Source organism: Vulpes vulpes, chromosome 3, assembly GCF_048418805.1.
Source record: "Vulpes vulpes isolate BD-2025 chromosome 3, VulVul3, whole genome shotgun sequence".
NCBI classification, from domain to species: Eukaryota; Metazoa; Chordata; class Mammalia; order Carnivora; family Canidae; genus Vulpes; species Vulpes vulpes.
Window position 1 is genome coordinate 103,543,601 of NC_132782.1, and position 21,348 is coordinate 103,564,948.

At 43.9% G+C, this 21,348-nt stretch overlaps 2 protein-coding genes across 4 annotated transcripts in view; one reads left to right on the top strand and one right to left on the bottom strand.

The window, feature by feature from the left end:
• Positions 1-1,990, bottom strand: part of BFAR (bifunctional apoptosis regulator) — a 31,168-nt gene extending 29,178 nt beyond the window's left edge. The window contains exon 1 of one of the 3 annotated variants that reach the window (XM_026003147.2): positions 1,764-1,990. The gene's annotated coding sequence lies outside the window, so the exon portion shown is untranslated. Of the gene's footprint in view, positions 1-607; positions 657-1,763 lie in introns of those variants that run through there. The other 2 variants (XM_072753802.1, XM_072753803.1) reach the window with 2 other exon arrangements.
• A 4,111-nt stretch (positions 1,991-6,101) lies between these two features.
• Positions 6,102-21,348, top strand: part of PARN (poly(A)-specific ribonuclease) — a 154,335-nt gene continuing 139,088 nt past the window's right edge. The window contains exons 1-8 of the mRNA XM_026003146.2: positions 6,102-6,294; positions 6,736-6,813; positions 8,684-8,763; positions 9,250-9,317; positions 9,402-9,483; positions 16,745-16,805; positions 19,324-19,489; positions 20,998-21,063. Of these exons, the coding sequence (XP_025858931.1) occupies positions 6,276-6,294; positions 6,736-6,813; positions 8,684-8,763; positions 9,250-9,317; positions 9,402-9,483; positions 16,745-16,805; positions 19,324-19,489; positions 20,998-21,063 (620 nt within the window). The 5' untranslated portion in view covers positions 6,102-6,275. The remainder of the gene's footprint in view (positions 6,295-6,735; positions 6,814-8,683; positions 8,764-9,249; positions 9,318-9,401; positions 9,484-16,744; positions 16,806-19,323; positions 19,490-20,997; positions 21,064-21,348) is intronic.

The window sequence follows — 21,348 nt, forward strand, 5'->3', positions numbered from 1 at the left end:
TATTCAACTGACAAGATCCAAATCCTCAAGATGCATGGGTGGCTCAGTGGTTGGGCGTCTGCCTTCTGCTCAGGGTGTGATCCCGGGGTCCTGGGATCCAGCGGAGCATCAGGCTCCCCGCAGGGAGCCTGCTTCTCCCCCTGCCTGTGTCTCTGCCTCTCTCTGTGTGTCTCTCATGAATAAATAAAACCTTTAGGGATCCCTGGGTGGTGCAGCGGTTTGGCGCCTGCCTTTGGCCCAGGGCGCGATCCTGGAGACCCGGGATCGAATCCCACGTCAGGCTCCCGGTGCATGGAGCCTGCTTCTCCCTCTGCCTGTGTCTCTGCCTCTCTCTCTCTCACTGTGTGCCTATCATAAATAAATAAAAAAAATTAAAAAAAAAAAAAAAAAACCTTTAAATCAAATTAACCCTTCCTGCCTCTGTGCATTCATGTAACTTTGATTTGTGCGTCTTTCCTCATCTCCTGGACTGTAATTTCCCAGGAGAGCCTTGTATACTCAAAACGGTTCTTAGGAACAGAGAGAAGTGAGTTCCAAACAGGTCGCAGTTATTCTCCCCAGGTCTCCTCTTCCCCATTCTTAAGTCCAAGATAATAATAATATCTACCTTGAAGGAGGTTTAGATGTAAACTCTATCCACACGTACTCAAGAGAGCCTAGAGAACAACAGATGTATTAACAGTTGGCACCTACGGAGTGCCGGTTACGTGAGTAGGGTCAGCGCCAAGCGGTAGGGCACGAAGTCTTTCCAGCACGTCTATGCAGACAGGCAGAGAAACGCAGAACACATCTGACACCCAGACTGGCTGTTTACGAAACAGCTTTGACAAGAACAAACCGAACCACCTAAACTCACACGTGCACCCTGAGCCGCCGGCTCGGGGCTGTGCCTGGAGAAGAGAGGAAAGAGCTTCTTCCTCCTATTGGCCTTTCCGAGGGTGACATCAAGACCACCCTCCAAAGGACCGACCAATGGGCTATAGCAGGGAGGACCCAACGGCGACAGCTGAGGGCATGACAGCGTCTGGGCTCTTTCTCTTCTCCATCAAAGTTGGGGGACGGAGGGGGGGGGAGGGTGGCCGCCCAGCGACCGGCTAAAGATCCTCAGTTAAGACGCAACCCGATTCTCGGTTACCCTTTTTTTGTTTTTTTCTTTCTTTAAAGAAAACTCCCTTTATGCACAAGTTCCCATTAGGAGCCGCGGAATCAGAGCAGCTGGGTTCTCGCCGAAACGCAGCGCGACTTTTTTGCGGTTTCTCTGTTGCCTTTTGTGCGCGTCCGTTACCCTGTTTGATAACGGGAGCAATCGTTCCGCTTTCGGGCGGGAACTGCCTCGCCGGTCGGACCCGAAGCCCAGGTTATCAGGGGCCTGATGGATTCTGGACGCGCCGCCCAAGGCTGCGGCTGCGGCTGCGGCTGCGGCTGCGGCTGCGGCTGCGGCTGCGGCGGGGCGGGCGTCCCTTCGTCCCCCTCCCCCCCCCCCGCCCGCCCGCCCTCCCAGGTGCACGGAAGCGATGCCCCCTCCCTCCCGCCCCGGGGAGGTCCCGCAGCGGCCAGCTGAGCCTGACCCCCGAGGGCACGCAGGCGAGACCCGCCGGGCAAGGACGCGGGCGGAAGAGCGGCCGCCCGGGGGTCCGCGCCCCGCGGCCCGGACGGCGCCGCTCGGGCCCCCGCCTGCCTGGAGCCCCGCGCACCCTCTCCGACCCGTCCCTCCCCGCCGCCCGGATCCCCAGCCCCGGCCTCCCCGCCACGCCGGCGCTTACCACCGCACTCCCTCCGGGCCCACCCGGCCGCCAGCCGCCTCCCGGACCCCCGCGGAAGCGGAGGAGAAGGAGGCCGCTCCACTTCCGGAAGCCAGCGAGGCCTCACTGCGGAGGAGCGTGCCCCCGGCCCGCGACCATAGAGAAGCAGCGCCCGCCGCCCAGCCCGCTCAACCCCGCGACCTCCCCGCTGCCTAGAGCGGCCACTCCCCGGACCCGGACTTGGGCGCATGCGTGCCGCTCCCATCCCGCCCTTTCCAGGGCTGGGGCTGGGCTGTTCCAGCCCGAGGGCGAGGCGGGTGTCATGTTCAGGTCGTCCCGGGAGCGTGTTTCTGTGTCTGGAGGAAATTAAATAATAAGACCGCGCTGTAGTGCCCGTTTTTTTTTGTTGTTAGTTTTTTTTGTTTGTTTTTTTGTTTGTTTTTTGCCTTCGTATGGTAGGCAGAAAAATCCCAGGACCTTGGCTGAAGTTCCATTTGCAGTATTAAGAACTGGAATTAAAATGACTTTATCACCATGTTTTTCTCCCAGTGTCTTGGTCTCTTGAGAATAGATTGTGTTTTGTTTTTATTTTTTTTTAAAAAGATCTTATTTATTCCTGAGAAGCAGAGAGAAGGAGAGACAGGCAGAGGGAGAAGCAGGCTCCCTGTGGGGGCCTGATGTGGGACTCGATTCCAGGACCCCTGGGATCATGCCCTGGGCCATCTAGGCGTCCCTGATTACCTGGTTTAAAACCACTGGCCCCAGGAAAAAAAAAAAAAATTAAAAAAAAAATAAATAAAACCACTGGCCTGGAGGTTTGTTAAACTGATCATTTGGGATGACATTCCCTCCTTCCTCCCCCGCCCCCCACACATATATCAAATTGGCAAAGAATTAAAAGATTGGTTCTGGGCTAGTGTAGGGAGTGTGTCAACTTTTTTTTTTTTCCCCCGAGAAAAATTTGGCACTTGGTGTCAGAGTGTGTGTGTGTGTCTGTGGTTAAAGATACATAACAAAATTTACCATTTTAGCCATTTTTTAAGTGTACAGTCCCCCAAAGGAAGTATTCTAAAGAACACAAAAGAGTCTGGACGGTCCAGTGGCATTCAATACATGCACATTGTTGTGCAATTTTCACTAGAGTCCATCTCCAGGACTTTTTCACCTTTCCATAGGTGAGACTCCATACCTGTTAAACAACTCCAACCTGTCCTCCCCACCCACCCCCACCTTCCTCCGTAACCTCTGGGAACCACTATTCTACTTTCTAGTCTTCTTTCAGTGAATCTGACTATTCTAGGCACCCCATATGAGTGGAATCACATTGTATTTGTCTTTTTAAAAAAAGATTTTATTTTTTTATTTATTCACAAGAGATACAGAGAACGGCAGACAAGCAGAGAGAGAAGTAGGCTCCATCTGGGAGCCTGATGTGGAACTCGGTTCCAGGACTCCAGGATCATGCCCCGGGCTGAAGGCAGGCGCTCAACCACTGAGCCACCCTGGGATCCCTGATAATTCTATTTTAAATTTTTTAGGAATCCCCATGCTGTTTTCCACAGTGGCCACACCATTTTTACCTTCCCACCAGCAGCACACAACAACGCACATGATTTCAACTTCTTTTTTAAAAAGTTAATTAATTAATTAATCTATTTATTTGATGGAGACAGAGAGCCCACACAAGCAGGTGGAGCAGCAGGTAGAGGGAGAGGGAGAAGCAGGCTCCCCGCTAGAGCAGAGAGCCTGACTCAAGGACTGATCCCAGAACTCTGGGACCATGATCTGAGCCGAGGGCAGGTGCTTAAGTGACCTTAGTTACATTTCTTAACTAAGGGATGTGAAAGGGTATCTCATTATGGTTTGGATTTGCGTTAGTGATATGGAGCATCGTTTCATGTGCTTTTTTTTTTTTTTTTAAAGATTTTATTTATTTATGCATGAGAGACATAGAGAGAGAGAGAGAGAGGCAGAGACACAGGCAGAGGGAGAAGCAGGCTCCATGCAGGGAGCCTGACATGGGACTTGATCCCGGGTCTCCAGGATTCCGCCCTGGGCTGAAGGCAGTGCTAAACCGCTGAGCTACCAGGGCTGCCCCGTTTCATGTGCTTATTGGTCATTTGTATGTCTTCTCTGGGGAAATGTTTATACAAGTCCTTTGTCTATTTTTTAATCAGATTTTCTTTGTCATTGAATTATGGAGTTCTTTTATTTTGTGGAGATCTTTATATATTAATGATGTTAATCCCTCATCAGATATATTATTTGTAGGTGTTTTTTTCTATTCCATGGGTTGACTTTTTACTTTGTTGATAGAATCCTTTCATTCCCAAATATTTTCAGTTTTGCAGTAGGCCCATTCATCTATTTTTTCTTTTGTTGCCTGTGTTTTGGGCATTATATTTGAGAAAAAAATCATTGCAACTCTAATGTCATGAAGTTTTTGTGTTATGTTTTATACTAACAATTTTATAGTTTCACCTCTTATATTTAGATGTTTGATCTATTCTGAGTTAATTTTTAAATAGTATAAAGTAAGGCTCTAACTTCATTCTTTGCATGTGGATATCCAGTGTTCCCAAAACTATTATTGAAAAGACTGTTCTTTTTGAATTGAATAATCTCCGCATACTTGTAAATCATATGTCCATATACGCAAGGGTTTATTTTGGAGGTCTCTATTTCATTGGTTTCTAGGTCTTTCTTTTATGCCAATACCACCCTGTTTTGATTACTATAGCTTTGTAGTAAGTTTTGATATTTATTTAAATTACTTAGGTTTTAAATTACTTACAATTATTTAAATTACTTGAAATTTAAATTTAAGTGGCCATATGTGTCTAGTAGTCTCTGTATTGGACTTTTTAAGCTGAGACGAGAAGGCAGAGAGATATTTCAAACCTGAAGTTTGACTACCTAACATATTTTTTTTTCCTTCCCGTTCCATCTGAACTCTAGAATTCACACTTAGTCTCTGCTGTTCACACTGGGGATAGTGAACATAATTACCTATATGGAAATTTCTATTGAATGAGGCCAGAGAAATGAACTTGTGGAGGCAACTGGTGGGGAAAACATGTCCAGACCCTTTTGTGTGTGCTTTAGAATACTTAATACTTCCTTTTTGGGGAAAACGATTATTTTTTTCAAAAAACATGCAAAAATTTTTTACACATTATATCTCAAACTAAGAGATGTGAATGCAGGGGAATTGTGACAAGTCAAAACTCCAATCATATCTACATTTATTTATACAGTACTCTATAATTCACAGACATTATCACCACTTATCTTCAACCCTATTTAATGAATGAGAAAATTGAGATTTAGGAAGGTTGAATACCTCCAGACCCAACCAATGGTCGACCTAGCCATGGAAAGCAGTTCCTCCAATCAACTTCAGAGTCGGCTTTTGTGAAAGATGAAAGTGAATTCATGCACTCAGCCTAGGTTTATTGAGCATCTACTGTGTATCAACACCATTGTAGGCTCTGAGATTCAATGGTATACTCCCAATCCGCCTAACCAGCAAGATCTCCTCTGTTTTCGTTCGCCAGTCCCATTGACTAGGGCAGCAGATAAAGGTCTCAGCTTTGGCGGGGGGGGGGGGGGGGGGGGGGCACCTCCAAGGCTCAGTGGTTGAGCATCTGCCTTTGGCTCAGGTCATGATCCTGGGGTCCTGGGATGGAGTCCTGCATCAGGTGCCCCGCAGGGAGCCTACTTCTCTGCCTATGTCTTTGCCTCTCTAGGTGTCTCTCCTGAATAAATAAAATCTTAAAACGAAAAGTCTCAGGTTTGCATTCTCTTTGCCTCTCTTATTTTTTTTTTTTCTTTGCCTCTCTTAAATAGCCCTCCCTCCTATTCTTTTTTTCCTCCCCTCCCATTATTATTAAAGATACTATTTATTTATTCATGAGACAGAGAGAGAGAGAGAGAGAGAGAGAGAGAGAGAGGCAGAGACAGAAGCAGGCTCCATGCAGGGAGCCTGACATGGGACTCGATCCTGAGTCTCCAGGATCCTGGGCTGAAGGCGGTGCTAAACCGCTGAGCCACCCGGGCTGCCCCCCCTCCCATTATTTTTATTGTAGCACCAGCCTCCTCTTCACAGCGCTGATCGCATTTCCAAGGGGCAAGTTTGATTCCTGCCTGCCTTTCCCCTTCCATCCCATGGGAAGCTCCAACGGGGCAGGGACCTTGCCTCCTCTTCCTCACTTTATGTGAGGCACATAACGTCGCCAGGGACTACGTGCTCCCTCACCGGGGGTTAAGACACGAACACACTTCTTCGGGGATGCCCATGGCCACGCCCCTCCCCTGTCCCTGGAAGGAGGGGAAAGGGCCCCGCTCGGCCCCGCCCCCGCCGTGACGCAGGCTCACGTGACGCGCGCCGGCGCGCGCTGTTTCCGGAAGTCGCCGCCGCGGTCTCCGCCGCCGCCACCTCCGCTGCGTGCTGCTGCGGTCCCCGCGGAACTTTGCGAGTAGAACGGCTGAGGCGGGCCCCGGGCGGGGCCGCGGTTCTGGCCACTCTGCAGAATGGAGATAATCAGGAGCAGTGCGTGTCCTGCGTGCACCTCCCCCAGCCCCACGGACCCCCGTCACCCGGCCTGCTAGGCCCAGGCCGGGGCCGGTTTGCTTGGCGGGGCCTTGGGGCTGGGGCAGCCCCTTAGGGGTTTGCCTCCCCTTAAGTCTGTGAGCTTTTTCTGGGGGGGGGGGGGCTGCCCCTCTCTGTCCCGTGCCCTCCTGCCCGGGCGTCCCCCCTCCCCTCTGTGGCCTGAGAGCACCCACCCCCATGTGCCCTCCTGTGGCCCGGTACACCCACCGGGAACCTGCCCCCCTCTAGTCGTGCACCCCTCGGCGACTTCATACTCTCCGCCTTGCCCTCCTCCCGCCCGAGGTCTCAGAGTCTCCCCAGCCCTTCCTTCCTCTCCCGTTAGGAGCTCTTGGGCAGGAAGCCAGGCCACCGGTTCTGAGCCTCTTCTCGGTTTCTTCACAGATTTTAAGAGTAACCTTCACAAAGTGTACGAGGCCATAGAGGAGGCCGACTTCTTCGCCATCGATGGGGAGTTTTCAGGTATCCCTCGCTTGTAAGCCAGGAGCTAGCAATGAGTAGCCAAGGCTCTTCTTCCCGACGGGCAGACCCCGTGCCTGCTGGCCCCTCCTCCTTGTTTGTGGCCTTGGGCGTTGTAGGACTCTCCGTTTAGGCCTGGAAGAGGTGCGGTGGCTCTGGGATTGTTGAAGCTCCATGAGGGTTGCAGATCGAGATCTTGATTTGGGCGCAGCTTAAAAGTTGTTTGACATGCACGTGGTAGGATTGAGGTCAGGCTCTGTGTGTGTGTGTGTGTGTGTGTATGGTAAAATACACATGACATAAAATTTACTATTTTAACCATCTTGAAATGGATTTCATAATGCATTGGCAGTAAGCACGTTTCAGCTCGTCTTGCATCCATCTCCAGGACTTTAACATTTTCCTGAACTGAAGCTCTGTACTAATTGGACAGTAATTCTCTCCATTTCCCCCTCCCTGCTGCCTCCAGCAGCCAGCAGCCAGCAGCCATTCTTTCTGTATCTATGAATTTGACTACTCTAGGCACTTCCTGTAAGTGGAATCATACAGTGTTTTTCCCTTGTGACTTGACTTTAGGATCAGGCTCTTGTAGGTAAATGAAGGTATTCCTTTATGCTTTGGTGGAAGTGTTTATTGCCTACCTCAGCATGAATGTGTGTGTGTGTGTGTTAATTATCAACACTTAAAATTGCAAAGCCCCCCCCCCCCCAACCCTTTGGGGATAGAGGACTAATTTCTGAGTTGTTGAAGTCATTATGAACAATTGGTGCAGGTACCCACTTTTGCTACCTGACTTTATGTGTTTAAAAATTTAACCCATTTCTGAAGGAATCTGTGCTCGGGTAAATATGATACTCACCGTTAAGCCTGAGGTTTCTAGTTGGAGTCAGTTCCCTAGGAAGCTGAGTTTTCACCAGAAATCATTTTTCTCTGTGACCTTCAAAATTTCTTTGTTGTATAGGTATTACTACAAATTGTTGATCAAGACTGATATTCTAACAATAATATACTTCAACATTGCTGGATGTCTGACTACACGTTAATCCTTTTTTTTTTTTAATTTTTATTTATTATTTATGTATTATAGTCACAGAGAGAGAGAGAGAGGCAGAGACACAGGCAGAGGAAGAAGCAGGCTCCATGCACCGGGAGCCCGACGTGGGATTCGATCCCGGGTCTCCAGGATCGCGCCCTGGGCCAAAGGCAGGCGCTAAACTGCTGCGCCACCCAGGGATCCCTACACGTTAATCCTTTAGAAAGCAACAAAACTTATTTAATCCTACAGATTGCTTGCTTTTTTTTTTTTTTAAGATTTATTTATTTATTAGAGACAGAGAGAGAGAGAGAGAGAAGCAGGCTTTCATGCAAGGACCCCAATGTGAGACTGGATCCCGGGTCCCCAGGATCATGCCCTAGGCCAAAGGTGGTGCTAAACCGCTAAGCCACCAGGGCTGCCCTACAGATTGCTTTCTTAAATCATTATTGTGTTTTAAAACTTATTAATTTTTAGAAAATATTTATTTGAGAGAATGCATGCGTGCACACACACAAGCTGGGGGAGGGACAGAGGGAGAAGCAGATTCCCCACTGAGTGGGACTCCAGAATCATGATCTGAGCCAAAGGCAGACACTTAACCTACTGAGCCACCCAGGCACCCTTGAAACCTATTTTAGACAGTAGTACTGCATATGATCAAATTAAAGCATTCACATCTCTAAATTCATTATTACGGTGTTGAGCTTGGTGGCCAGTGAAATTAATTCTCATTTTGGAAAAGTAAAGTAAGGAGCACTTCCGATTAATGTTAATTCATAAGAACAGGAAATTATGTGCTGTTGAATAGTGGACTGACCTTTTTTTTCTTAAAATTAGGAATCAGTGATGGACCTTCAGTCACTGCACTAACAAATGGTTTTGACACTCCAGAAGAAAGGTATCAGAAGCTTAAAAAGGTAAGTGGATGTGTTCAAACATCTATTTTCCCCCCATATTGGTCTTCCTTACGTTGAATTATAAAGAAATGTATAACATGAAACTTGCATGTTAAATTCTCTACCCCAGGTATGAAATGTATTTTAGTGATGTTAAAAATAACAGCAAAAATAATTGTTTGCTGGAAAACATTTTGGGGAAGGTTTAGTATTTTCAGTGTTAATTTAATTTGTAGGAAATACAAGGGGGTTATTTTAATCATTTGGAAATAGGCTTAAGATGATGCTCTTGCTCTTGGTTGGTAGATAGGTGCTTAATTGGGAAAGGAATTAAGAAGCATATGTAAATTAATAATGCTTCTGATAAGCAATGTGTAATCTGTTGTAATCAAAAGTATTCTGTTAAAAGTCAAATTGAGTAGTTAGAAAGCCCACCTGATTGAGAGTACTGATGCTCACGTCGAATATACAACACTCATTTGACGGTGTTTTGTTTCCCTTTTCCAGCATTCCATGGACTTTTTGCTGTTTCAGTTTGGCCTTTGCACTTTTAAGTATGACTACACAGATTCAAAGTAGGTTGTTTTAACAAGCGGCAGATTTCTTTTTTCTTGGAGTCATGTAACCCACTAAGTCTCCTTTTGTCTTCTCTCCTGCAGGTATATAACAAAGTCATTTAACTTCTATGTATTCCCGAAACCTTTCAATAGGTCCTCACCAGATGTCAAGTTTGTTTGTCAGGTTGGTAGCATAATTGATTTTCTTCTGTTATGAAGTGCTGATGAGGCAAGTGCGGAAATGTGGAATCAGAATTTTTTTTTTTAAGATTTTATTTATTCATGAGAGACAGAGAAAAAGAGAGGGGGAGAGACACAGGAGGAGGGAGAAGCAGGCTCCACGCCAGGAGCCCGATGCGGAACTCGATCCCGGGACTCCAGGATCGCGCCCTGGGCCAAAGGCAGGCACTAAACTGCTGAGCCACCCAGGGTTCCCCCCAGAATTCTTTTAAAAATTTGGTTCTACCACTAACTTTCAGTTTTCAGCAAACCCCCTTAGGATTGCAAATTAATGACACCGCTTTTAATGACACTGCTCTTTTTCTCCTTCCTTTAGAATCAAGGGGTTAGAGCAATAGGTAAACAGGTGGAAACCCGAACATGAGGTTTATTACTAGCAAAGCTGACTTTGGGAACATGGGTTTGTAATGTGTTTCTGTTTGGGATTTTTAATATCTTCCCCCTGACTTGAACCTTTAAATCAGGTCCTTCAGGCTTTCCTGCCCCATTCTCTTTGTACACATCTCCAAGGGTAGGGCTTTATTTTCTAGAGTAACAGAGTATATGTGTATCCTGTTTAAAAAGAGAACCCAGAAGGGCCTAAAGTGCATTTGCTCAGTTCTGTTACCCAAGTTCCCCAGTTAAGAGAGTCCACAGTTTCCTCTGGAGGAGGAGAGGGGATACTTTTATGAACCAAGGTAAGGATTTAGAACATTACCTTTAGAATATTACCTTTAGGGGCATGTGGGTGGCTCAGTGGTTGAGCGTCTGCCTTCGGCTCAAGTTCTGATCCCGGGATCCTGGGATCAGGGAGCCTGCTTCTCCCTCTGCCTATGTCTCTGCCTCTCTCTCTGTGTCTCTAATGAGTAAATACAATCTTTAAAAAAAAGAACATCACCTTTAGCATTTTGTAGCTCACCTGGTAGCCACTCAGTAAATATCAGTTCTCTCTTTCTGTTCTCTTAATAATCTGTTGTAAAGCATAAGGAGGATGTAAATAAGTGATGTAGTGTGTGGATATGTGATTAGAGACAAGTGTTGATCTCTTTTCCTTTACTATCTTGGGTGCTCAATTCTCAGCAATGTTCATTTGAGTTTTGCCATCCTTCTTCTCTTCTACCTGTAAGTAGTAATGGAGTTAAGAAAGCCTGGAGCATAGGCTTCTGACCTACTAGCCATGCCAGATTCTTTCTATAATAAGGCAAGTGAAATTATGAGTTAATCATATGCCTGGGGTGAAGAGGAAAGGGGAAGGGAATTTTGGTCTTGTAACCTGGTTTCTTAAATTAGCAAGTAGGCCTTTATCCTGCATTCAGTTAATAGTTATTTGCCAACTACCTTATTAGGGGATACTAATTAAACAGTATTTGTTGATTCTCAATGAGAGAAAAATAGGCTCTGTTTGGCAGTTGGTGTGGATAAAATTTTTCTAGCGATACCAGGAGAAGAGAGAAATGTACGTGGCTTCCGCAACTTTAGCCAGGCATCGATCATGCAAAAGCAGATATTGGCAATGAGACACCTTAGGGGTGATGCTTTGTTCTAAATACCAACAAAAGTACAGATATTCTAGGATATGCCCTGGAAGTGGATCAGAACTCTGCCCGTCACACAAAGCATATATTCTCTGGGTATACCTGGAACACTTAATGCAATTCTAGTTGCCAGCCCACTCCTTAAAAAACAAACAAACAAAAAGATATGATGGATTTGGATAGGCCAGAGACTCCTGTCTAAAATTGACAATGGAGGGTGCCTGGGTAGTGCATTCGGTTAAGCATCCGATTCTGGATCAGGTCATGATCTCAGGGTCGTGAGATCAAGCCCTGAATTAGGCTCTGTGCTCAGTGTGGAGTTTGCTTGTCCCTCTCCCTCTGCTTCCCCCCCCCCCCCCCCATCGCTTGGATACACATGTGTGCATACACTCTATCTCTCAAATAAATAAATGAAATCTTTAAAAAACAAAATGGACAATGGGATCAACATTGCAATTTTTTAGTCTGGAAAAAGCAAAGGCAGAGAAAAGGTTTAAATTTAGTATGTAAACTTGTGAATTGTATGGATAAGGTGAATGATAATATCTTTGAATTTTTAGGTTTTTTTTTTTTTTTTTCGGGTTCTCCATCCACTGTGGTATCTGTTTTATTTAAAACTCTAGGGCAGAGTTGCATCTTACAAGGGAGTTAGTTTCTAAAGTCAGAGAGCGGGGTGAAAACACTCTTGGAAAGCTCTTATCACCCTTAAAACAGATAGGGTTTGGAAGTAGAGTAACATAATAGATTCTTTTGAAAAATAAACATCTGTACATACAGTGAGTTGCTTACACACTAGGCAGGAAAGGGAAGAACAGGCTGACTAAGAACCACACACTCTCCCAGGGGCTGTTCCTGTCCAGTGGAATAGGAAGGATTCACATTATGTAAAAAATTTTTTTGGGATGCTTGGGTGGCTTAGCAGTAAGCATCTGCCTTTAGCCCAGGGTGTGATCCTGGAGTCCTGGGATTGGGTCCCACATTGGGCTCCCTCCCTGGAGCCTGCTACTGTCTCTGCCTATGTCTCTGCCCCCCTCGTCTCTCTGTGTCTCTCATGAATAAATAAAATCTTAAAAAAAATTTTTTTTGAGTACATGGATAAATAGTATTACATTAGTTTCAGGTATACAACATAGTGATTCAGCATTCTATATGTCATGGTGTGCTCACAAGTATAGCTACCACCTGTCACCGAACAAGGCTATTAAAATATTGTGTTCCCATGACTTTATTCATCCATGCCTAGAAGCCTCTCCCTTCCATTTCCCTTTACCCATTTTGCCCAGCCCCTTGCCTCCTTCCTTTCTGGCATTTGTCAATTTCTTTTCTGTATTTAGGCATTTACATTGTTTTCATCTCTTTTTCTTCTCCTTTTTATTTTTCTAGTGGAGCCTCAAATGTTGAATTCACTGAAGATACATAAATGATTGTGAAATATCAGAGCATTGCTGCTATCTATAGAGTAAAAAAATGAGTTTTTTTTTTTTTTTTAATATATCCTCTTCCCTGGGACACCTCCTTCCCTCCTTTTGTCTTGACTTTTTTTTTTTTTTTAAAGATTTTTATGTTATTTATTTGAGAGGCAGAGCATGAACAGGGGGTGGGCGATCCCAGGACACTGAGATCATGACTTGAGCCGAAAGTAGACGCTTAACCCACTGAGTCACCCAGGCATCCCTTTCTTAACTTTTATATACTTGTATTCCTACACAGATTTCTTCCACTTAGATTGGTGGCATGTCCCAATAAACTCACTTTAAAGTTGGAAATCTTGTAAGTCAAAACAGCTTTTGGTACCTCTGACCTATTGAACATCATAAAGGTGCTCAGAACACTTACATTAGCCTGCTATTGAGCAAAATCATCTAACACAAAGCCTATTTTGTAATACAATGTTAACAGTCTCATCATTTGTCAAATACCATATTGAAAGTGAAACGTAGGATGGTTGTATGGGCAGGGTGTCTGGCTGGCTCAGTCAGTAGAGCATACAACTATTGATCTCAAGGTTGTGAGTTTGAGCCTTATGAAGGTTTAAAAATAACATCTTAGGAAAAAAAGAGGAATGATTGCATGAGTATAGAATGGTTCTAAGTGCTTGTGTTTGTGTGGTTGAGTGGGAGCTGCCACTGCCCAGCATCATAAGAGAGTATTGTGCTGTATATATCTCTGGCCCAGAAAAGATCCCAATTCACAATTCAACGTAAAGTTACTACTGAGTACATACTGCTTTTGCATCACTATGAAGTGGAAAAATCTTAATATGAGCCATTGTTAAGTAGGGGACCATCTGTATCCATAAATCTACACACATGTTTATCTTTTTAAAAATATTTACAGATTCCTAATATTCATATTTTATGTAACATGTATTTTCCACTCAACACAGTTTCTTCATATTTCACAGTGTGGATGTATGTAATTTATTTAATATTTAATTGGAATGTAGAACTTTTCCAAAGATTCCCCCCCCCCCCTTTTTTTTTGAGAGAAAGAGAGCAGGGGAGGGGGCAGAGGGAGAGAGAATCCTCTGTAGGCTCCTAGGCCAGCATGCAATCTGACATGGGACTTGACCTTACAACCCTGAAATCATAACCTGAATTGAAACTAAGAGATGCTTAACCGACTGAGCCATTCAGGCTCCCCAAAGGTTTCCTTATTTTAAACAGTGTTGTAAACATTCGTGTGTAGTATATGTTGGTGTATATGTAGGAATTTTTTCTTTTTAAGTAAGCTCTACATCCAGTGAGGGACTCAGACTCACCACCCTGTGATCAAGGGTTGTATGTTCCACTGACTGAGCCAGTTAGGTGCCACAGATATGTAGGAATATTTTTATAGGATTTAAAAAACATTTTATTTATTTATTAGAGAGGGTATGAGTGGTGGGGAGGGACAGATATAGAAGGAGAAGCAGGCTCCCTACTTGGGGCTCATTCAGTCCCAGGACCCTGGGATCATGACCTGAGCTGAAGGCAGACGCTTAACTGACTGAGCCACTCGGGCACCCTATAGAATTTTTTGACAGATTTCCTAGAAGGGGAGTTGCTGACTCATAGGGCGTCTGCATATGAAATTTTGATGGATGCCTGAAATTGTTCTCCCAAATAGCGGTGCTCATTCTTTGAATCCTGAAAGTGGTATAATTAGGGCAAATCAAAGGTCATGGATTCTAATTTCAAATAGATTTGGTAGGTTCTAGGATTTAAAAAAAATTATGGTAAGTAATACATAACAAAATTCATAATCTTAAGTAGTTTTTTTAAAAACATTTTATTAGAGTGCACAAGTGGGGGTGGGGAGGAGGGACAGAGGGAGAGGGAGAAGCAGACTCCTTGCTGACCAGAGACATCACCCCCCGACGCCCCCCACTCCCCACCATCGGGCTTGATTCCAGTATCTCGAGACCATGACCTGAGCTGAAGACCGATGCTTAATTGACTAAGTCACTCAGGCGCCCCATCATTTTAAGTACTTTTTTAGAAAAATACTTTATTTTAATTCAATTTGCCAAAATATAACACCCAGTGCATTTTAAGTAGTTTTTAAGTTCAGTGGCATTAAAAAAGACATTAAGTTGTGTAACCTGAAGGGTGTTGTTTGAGTGGAAAATACATAGATTCAGAAAGAGACAGATGAACCTTTGGCTGGATATTTAAAGAGAAGGAAGTTAGGATATTTTGGACTCTAGTGACAGGGACAGAAAGGCCTTTCCTTAGTCCATCTTTTAGTGCCTCTGTCAGTGATGGGATATTTCAGTGCGCAGAGCTATAAGAATACTCAGGAACAGGGCAGCCCTGGTGGCTCAGCAGTTTAGCGCCCCTTCAGCCCAAGGTGTGATCCTGGAGACCCGGGATTGAGTCCCACGTCAGGCTCCCTGCATGGAGCCTGCTTCTTCTTCTGCCTGTGTCTCTGCCTCTCTCTCTCTCTCTATGTGTGTGTCTCTCATGAATAAATAAATAAAATCTTAAAAAAAAAAAAAAAAGAATACTCAGGAACGGTAGACAGAAAGGAGGGTTGTGGTCCAAGTCAGAAGACATTGGGTCTTGGTTCAGAACAGGATAAAAAGGGAAGATGTGGATGGGGGTGGGGAATTGCACGTTTCAAACCACAGAAAACCTGGAACTAATGGAAGGCCAGGTGCGTGTGTACATGTGTGTGGTGGTGGTAGGGTAAGATAGTCTTTTTTACATTTCTGCCAGGTTTTAAAAAGAATTTGTGTTGGCAAATAAAGATAAATTCGTTATTTACCTTTTGACACAAGACCTAAAAAATGAGTAAAGGAAAAATTGAAAGCAAAGAAAAATGAAGATGTGCTTTGTACAGTGTGATTAGAACACAGAGTTTGTGTCAGAGAAAGTCTCCACTCTTCATCTCTGTGCTTTCTAGCAGCTGAGTTGGGGGAAACACACCCACACTTCTGTGGCCCAGAGGATCGGAACAAAGCAGGTCATGAGAACATACAACTTTCATTACCATAAAGCAATTACAAATACAGAAAACCTTGTCTTCAGCTATGTGTCTCAAGTGAATACTGTCACGAGTGTAATGGGACTGGTACAATGTCCCTCATCTGGGATATTGGTATCCTGACACAGTAAAGTTCAGGAAAGGTAGTTCTATGAGGAACCATATCAAAATGACTAAGATGTGTCACCTTCTCATGTTCTGACTTAAAACAAGAAATTGAGTAGCTAGGGATGCCTGGGTAGCTCAGTGGTTGAGTGTCTGCCTTCAGCTCAGGGTGTGATCCTGGGGTCCTGGGATCAGGTCACGCATCAGGTTCTCCCTAGGAGCCTGGTTGTCTTTCTGCCCATGTCTCTGCCTCTCTTTCTGTGTGTCTCATGAATAAATAAATATAATATTAAAAAAAAACGAAATTAGAGTAGCTACGGTCGTATTTCCTGCTCTTTGGTTAGATCGAGTCAAGAACTTTGTGATTTGCCATTTGTGGGTGCCATGTATCATAGTATTTTCTTAATGTTTTCATTTAAACTTCTATCGTGTAGCTTATAGCAGGTTTGAGATTGTTTGTGTAATCGGTCTTGGTACTGGGAACTCTTCTCTATTTTTGATCTTGAATGTAAAGAATGCCCAGCTAAGGTTTTCGGTTTTCAGAATCTACTGTGATGTGTTACGACTTGCACATGTGAGCTACTCTAAGTGTGAACTGGTGGTGAGAGAATGTCGGTACATTTTATTTTTTTTTTTTATAGTTTCCTACTCAGTACAAGGATCAGGAGTTTTCTGCCTTTTGGGAGAATATGTATTTGCCTTTACAATTTTCTCAAATATTGTGAAACAAAGGATATTTGTTTTATAAGCTCTAAAGAAGAAAAGCCCAGATAGTTTATTTATGTTTTAAAGATTTATTTATTTATGAGAGACACAGACTGAGGGAGAGAGAGGGGCAGAGACATAGGCAGAGGGAGAAGCAGGCTCTTTGTAGGGATCACGACCTGAGCCAAAGGCAGGCACCCAACTGCTGAGCCACCCAGGCGTCCTGAGCCCAGATAGTTTAAATGAATGGATTATTTGGCAGCCTTGGAGTAGAAAGCCTAATTTTCTGACCTCTGGCATGCTATTTCCTTGGCTGCCTGTTTTTGTTAACATGTCTGAGCTACCTCCTTGCTTCTGTTCACGTATCCGCCGCCAATATCACCAAAATGTATGTTCTGTTCACTCCTGTTTCAGAGCTCAAGCATTGACTTTCTAGCAAGCCAAGGATTTGATTTTAATAAAGTTTTCCGCAATGGTAAGATTATATGTGACTTATCCTTAGAGCTTGTAAATTTGGATTTGATTGAGAATTATCTTTTTGTGCCTGCCGTCTGACACAGAATCTCAAGAGTCTTGGTATACCATGTGCAGCCTTAGAGTTTTTAAAAAATTCTTTTATCATGCCTTTTAAAAATTTTAGCCTCGTTGTCACCTGTGAGCTGAACGGGAAGAGTAGACACTACTTCATTTCTCTCTAACAAAGCCTCACTTACTTCTGATTTTATTGGGTGAGGTTTATTCTCCTACTGGTGTGACTTAGTGGTCCTGACAGGCCACCTGAGGGGAACACTTCCTTGTTTTCTTCCAGCGAGATAACTGGTAGAGTACATTAAAAAGTAACTGTCTTATGTTCTCATTCATTTGGGGAATATAAATAATAGTGAAAGGGAATATAAAGGAAGGGAAAAGTAATGTGTGGGAAATATCAGGAAGGGAGATAGAACATAAAGACTCCTAACTCTGGGAAACGAACTAGGGGTGGTGGAAGGGGAGGAGGGTGGGGGGTGGGGGGGAATGGGTGACGGACACTGAGGGGGACACTTGACGGGATGAGCACTGGGTGTTTTTCTGTATGTTGGTAAATTGAACACCAATAAAAATTAATTTATTAAAAAAATAAATAAATAAAAAATAAAAAAAATAAAAAATAAAAAAAAAATTTTACAAAAAAAAAAAAAAAGTAACTGCTAGAAATGCTGTAATGAAAACTCCCCATTTCAAGTAGTGCTTGTTTTATAATTGGAAATGTTTCTCATGGGAGAAAAAAAGTCTGCATAGACCATAGTCATGTTGGCTCACTGGCTGGTGTGACAGGTGGGTGGACACCCTGAGGAAAGGGACCACATCTCATTCATTTCATATCCCTGATGCTTTGAAAGCTGGAGTCGTCTACTATGTCAAGGAAGTGACCCAATATTCATGAGTGAATACTGGGCGGTAAAGTCCCCACCAGAATGTTTTGCCTTCCAAGTGTTTGGGAGAGCCTCTGGTTTTCCCCCACGGTTTTAAGCAGCTGCTGTGGGAAGGTCAATAACTACTTTTAATTTGTCTCATAAGTTACATTCTTTTCCACCGTGAATGCCAAATTATTGAGTTCAGGAAGGAGAGTTTTCTCAACAAAAGTACTGGAAGATAGACTCAAAATTCTCTTCCCATCAGCGAAATGGTCTTGTGAACCCTTTAGAACCCATGCCATGGTGTTTTTTACTTGCCTCACTGATGCTGCCCCTTAATTTTTATTGATGATTTTGACTTGGAAATAGCAAGAGAAAGATTCTTGGAGCCCAGACTAACACAGTGAGTGAATGAGCTGGGCTTGAGCACACAGTTTGGGTGTTCTAAAAATTTTTCTCCATTGGTTCATATTTGACTCGAAAGCTTTACAAAATACAGATTCCAAGGGGGCACCTGGGTGGCTCAGTCGGTTAAGCATACAACTCTTCTTGATCTCAGCTCAGGCCTTGATCTCAGGGTCGTGAGTTTGAGCCCCACATTGGAATCCGTGCTCAGCAAGGAGCCTACCTAGAAAAAATAAATAAAGAAAATACAAAATTCCATTTGTAGTTAGAGCACTATATTGGAATAAGTGCAGAAATCTTTTGAAAGAACTTCCTTAACTGGTCTCTATGGATGTATCATTTCCAGCCTGATGGCTTTATTTTCAGAAAAGGAGAGAAACGGCCAAATGGGAGTGTGCCTCATTCTCCTTGTGTTTCTTCTTTTTTTTTTTCTTAAGATTTTATTTATTCTTGAGAGACACAGTTTACAGTTTACTGTGTAAATGAGGTCTCACTGTAAATCAAGCCATGCCCACACATTTACCCCGCCTTCAGCCTTCAAGAGTCAAGATGATCTCTTAGAAACGAGAAGCAGATAATGTAATTATCTTGCTTAAGACCTTCTAATGGCATTCCATTGGTCTTAGAATAAAGTAAATTCTTGCCATGGCTTGTAAAGGCCTGCACAGTCTTGCACATCCTCTCCATGTCGATGTTGTACCATTCTCTTGCTCTCCGTGTTCTGGTCCGGCCACCTTCCTTGCTGGTTTGGGAGCAGTCTGTGCCATTCCATCCTCTAGGCATTTATACTTGTTCCCCTGCCTGCAGTGCTCTTCCCCTGACCCTTTAGTGGCCTTCGGGTCTTCCCTAAAAATGACCTCTGATCATGTCGTCCAAAGCCACCCCCTTCACCACAGAGCAGGGTGCATCTCCTTTGTTCACTGTTGGACCATCCCTTGTGCTGGATACATTGCCTGGCCCAATGTTAAGTGCCGAATGAGCATTTGTTGAAAGAAGGGTGAATGATGGGAGCAAATGAACAGACAGACATATTTCAAAATCATTTGCTTTTTCTGTTGACTTTTTGGGATATGATTATATATGTTAAGCCTTTCCTGAGTGTTTTAGATTCATTGGTTCATTCAAAAATTTTTCTGTTAAGATATTTATGTGGTGTTACTTCTGCTAATGCTTTCTTTTTAAAATTACACTTAGGAATTCCATATTTAAATCATGAAGAAGAAAGACAGTTAAGAGAGCAGTATGATGAAAAACGTCTGCAGTCCAATGGTGCAGGAGCTCTGTCTTATGTATCTCCAAACACTTCAAAATGTCCTGTGACAATTCCTGAGGACCAGAAGAAGTTTATTGACCAAGTGGTGTAAGTTCCAAAACTGAAACTGAATGGACGTTATGTAAATGTATGTTGGGGCCGGACTAACATCTATATTTTAAGGTTGAGCTGCGCACACATAGTGCATGCAGGTGTGATAGGGTGAATGGCAGGGTTTCATTGTGTCATACCTAATTTTGTGTAATCGTAGCACATTGTTAAATAGAATCTTGTGTACTGCCCTGAGACTTCCCACATGTCATTAGGCAAGAGACTCTTAGCCAGTGGGCGTACCTCCTGCATGGATCAAGGGCCCGCCTGATAACCACCGTCCAGTTTGTCTGAAGGCAGAGGAACAAAATAGACCCATCCAGATGTTTGCAGGATATCCCCATTTTTGTTTATTTTGTTTTATTTTGTTTCTTTGAATGGAGTTTCTGACTAGCAGAAACTGCTCCTGGCAGTCGCAGACCTGCCCCTGGAGGAGCGTCTGGTTTTACTGAGTTTTCGTATAACTGCTTTACCAAAAAAGTAAAAATTAATTAATTACTTAATTTTATTTGAGTATAGTTGACATACAGTGTTATATTGATTTCAGGTGTACAACTTAGTGATTTGACAGGTTTGTACATGATGCTCTGTTCACAAGCATAGCTCCCATCTGTCTCATTATTTCACTATTACAGTATCATTGATGGTATTCCTTGTACTCTGCTTCTTATTCCTGTGACTTACTTATTTCATAACTGGAAGCCTGTATCTCCCTTTCCCCTTCACCCATTTGCCCAGCCCCCTACTCTCCTTCCCCTAGAAAAGTAAAAATTTAAATTACTTGTGTTGATGAATCCTTGAGAAGTTTTACTAACTTGTGAAAAATAACAACAAAAAGAATATGTCCACATAAAGTATTTTAAGATTTTATTTATTTATTCCTGAGAGACACAGAGAGGCAGAGACACAAGCAGAGGGAGAAACAGGCTTCTTTTGGGGAACCCAGTGCAAGACTTGATCCTGGATCACAACCTGAGCCAAAAGCAGATGCTTAACCACTGAGCTACCCAGGTGCCCCATAAAGTATTCCGCCCCCCCCCCCCCCCCCCGTCCCTCCCGGCGGGCGCGCCTGCGCACTCGGCGGGGCTAAAGTATTTTTTAAAAAGATTTATTTATTTAGTTTGAGACAGAGAAAGAGGGAGAGAGAAAGCACGAGTAGGAGGGGCAAAGGGAGAGGGAGAGTGAATCTCAAGTAGACTCCATGCTGAGCAGGGCGCCCCACATGGGGCTTGATCACACGACCCTGAGATCACAACCTTCGCTAAGACTAAGAGTTGGATGCTTAACCAACTGCTTGCTGCCCCCCGCTCCCCTCCAATAAAATATTTTTATGTGTAACCACGTATAACTTTCAAGTGTAGCTAAAAACTTATAACCTAACTGGGTAGAGTTACACTGTCCTATGTGCCTATGGTTAGATTGCTTCTGAGTATGATGATTCTCTTGGTGGATGACTTCATTCTTTTAAAGATATTGATGTTGATGTTTTCATTCTAATTCCTCAGAGAGAAAATAGAAGATTTACTGCAAAGTGAAGAAAATAAGAACTTGGATTTAGAGCCATGCACTGGGTTAGTTGCCCTGAATATTCCCATATGTTCTTTTTTTGGAGTGGTGGATGATTTCTGGCATGGGCTCCATTTTGGTCTTTGAAACACACATTTGCAGTCTTTTTATTATTTGTATGTATCCAAGATGTCAGCACTAACTTTAGCATTAACACAGTGAGGACAATGGTATATTGAGACACTGAATGAACAGTCTGTCCTGTGCTGGAGGGGAGAAAACACTCATGCATCTTTGGCTTTAATGTACCCTCTAGAGTGGCATAATTACGTTAGCCTTGAGGAGTGCTT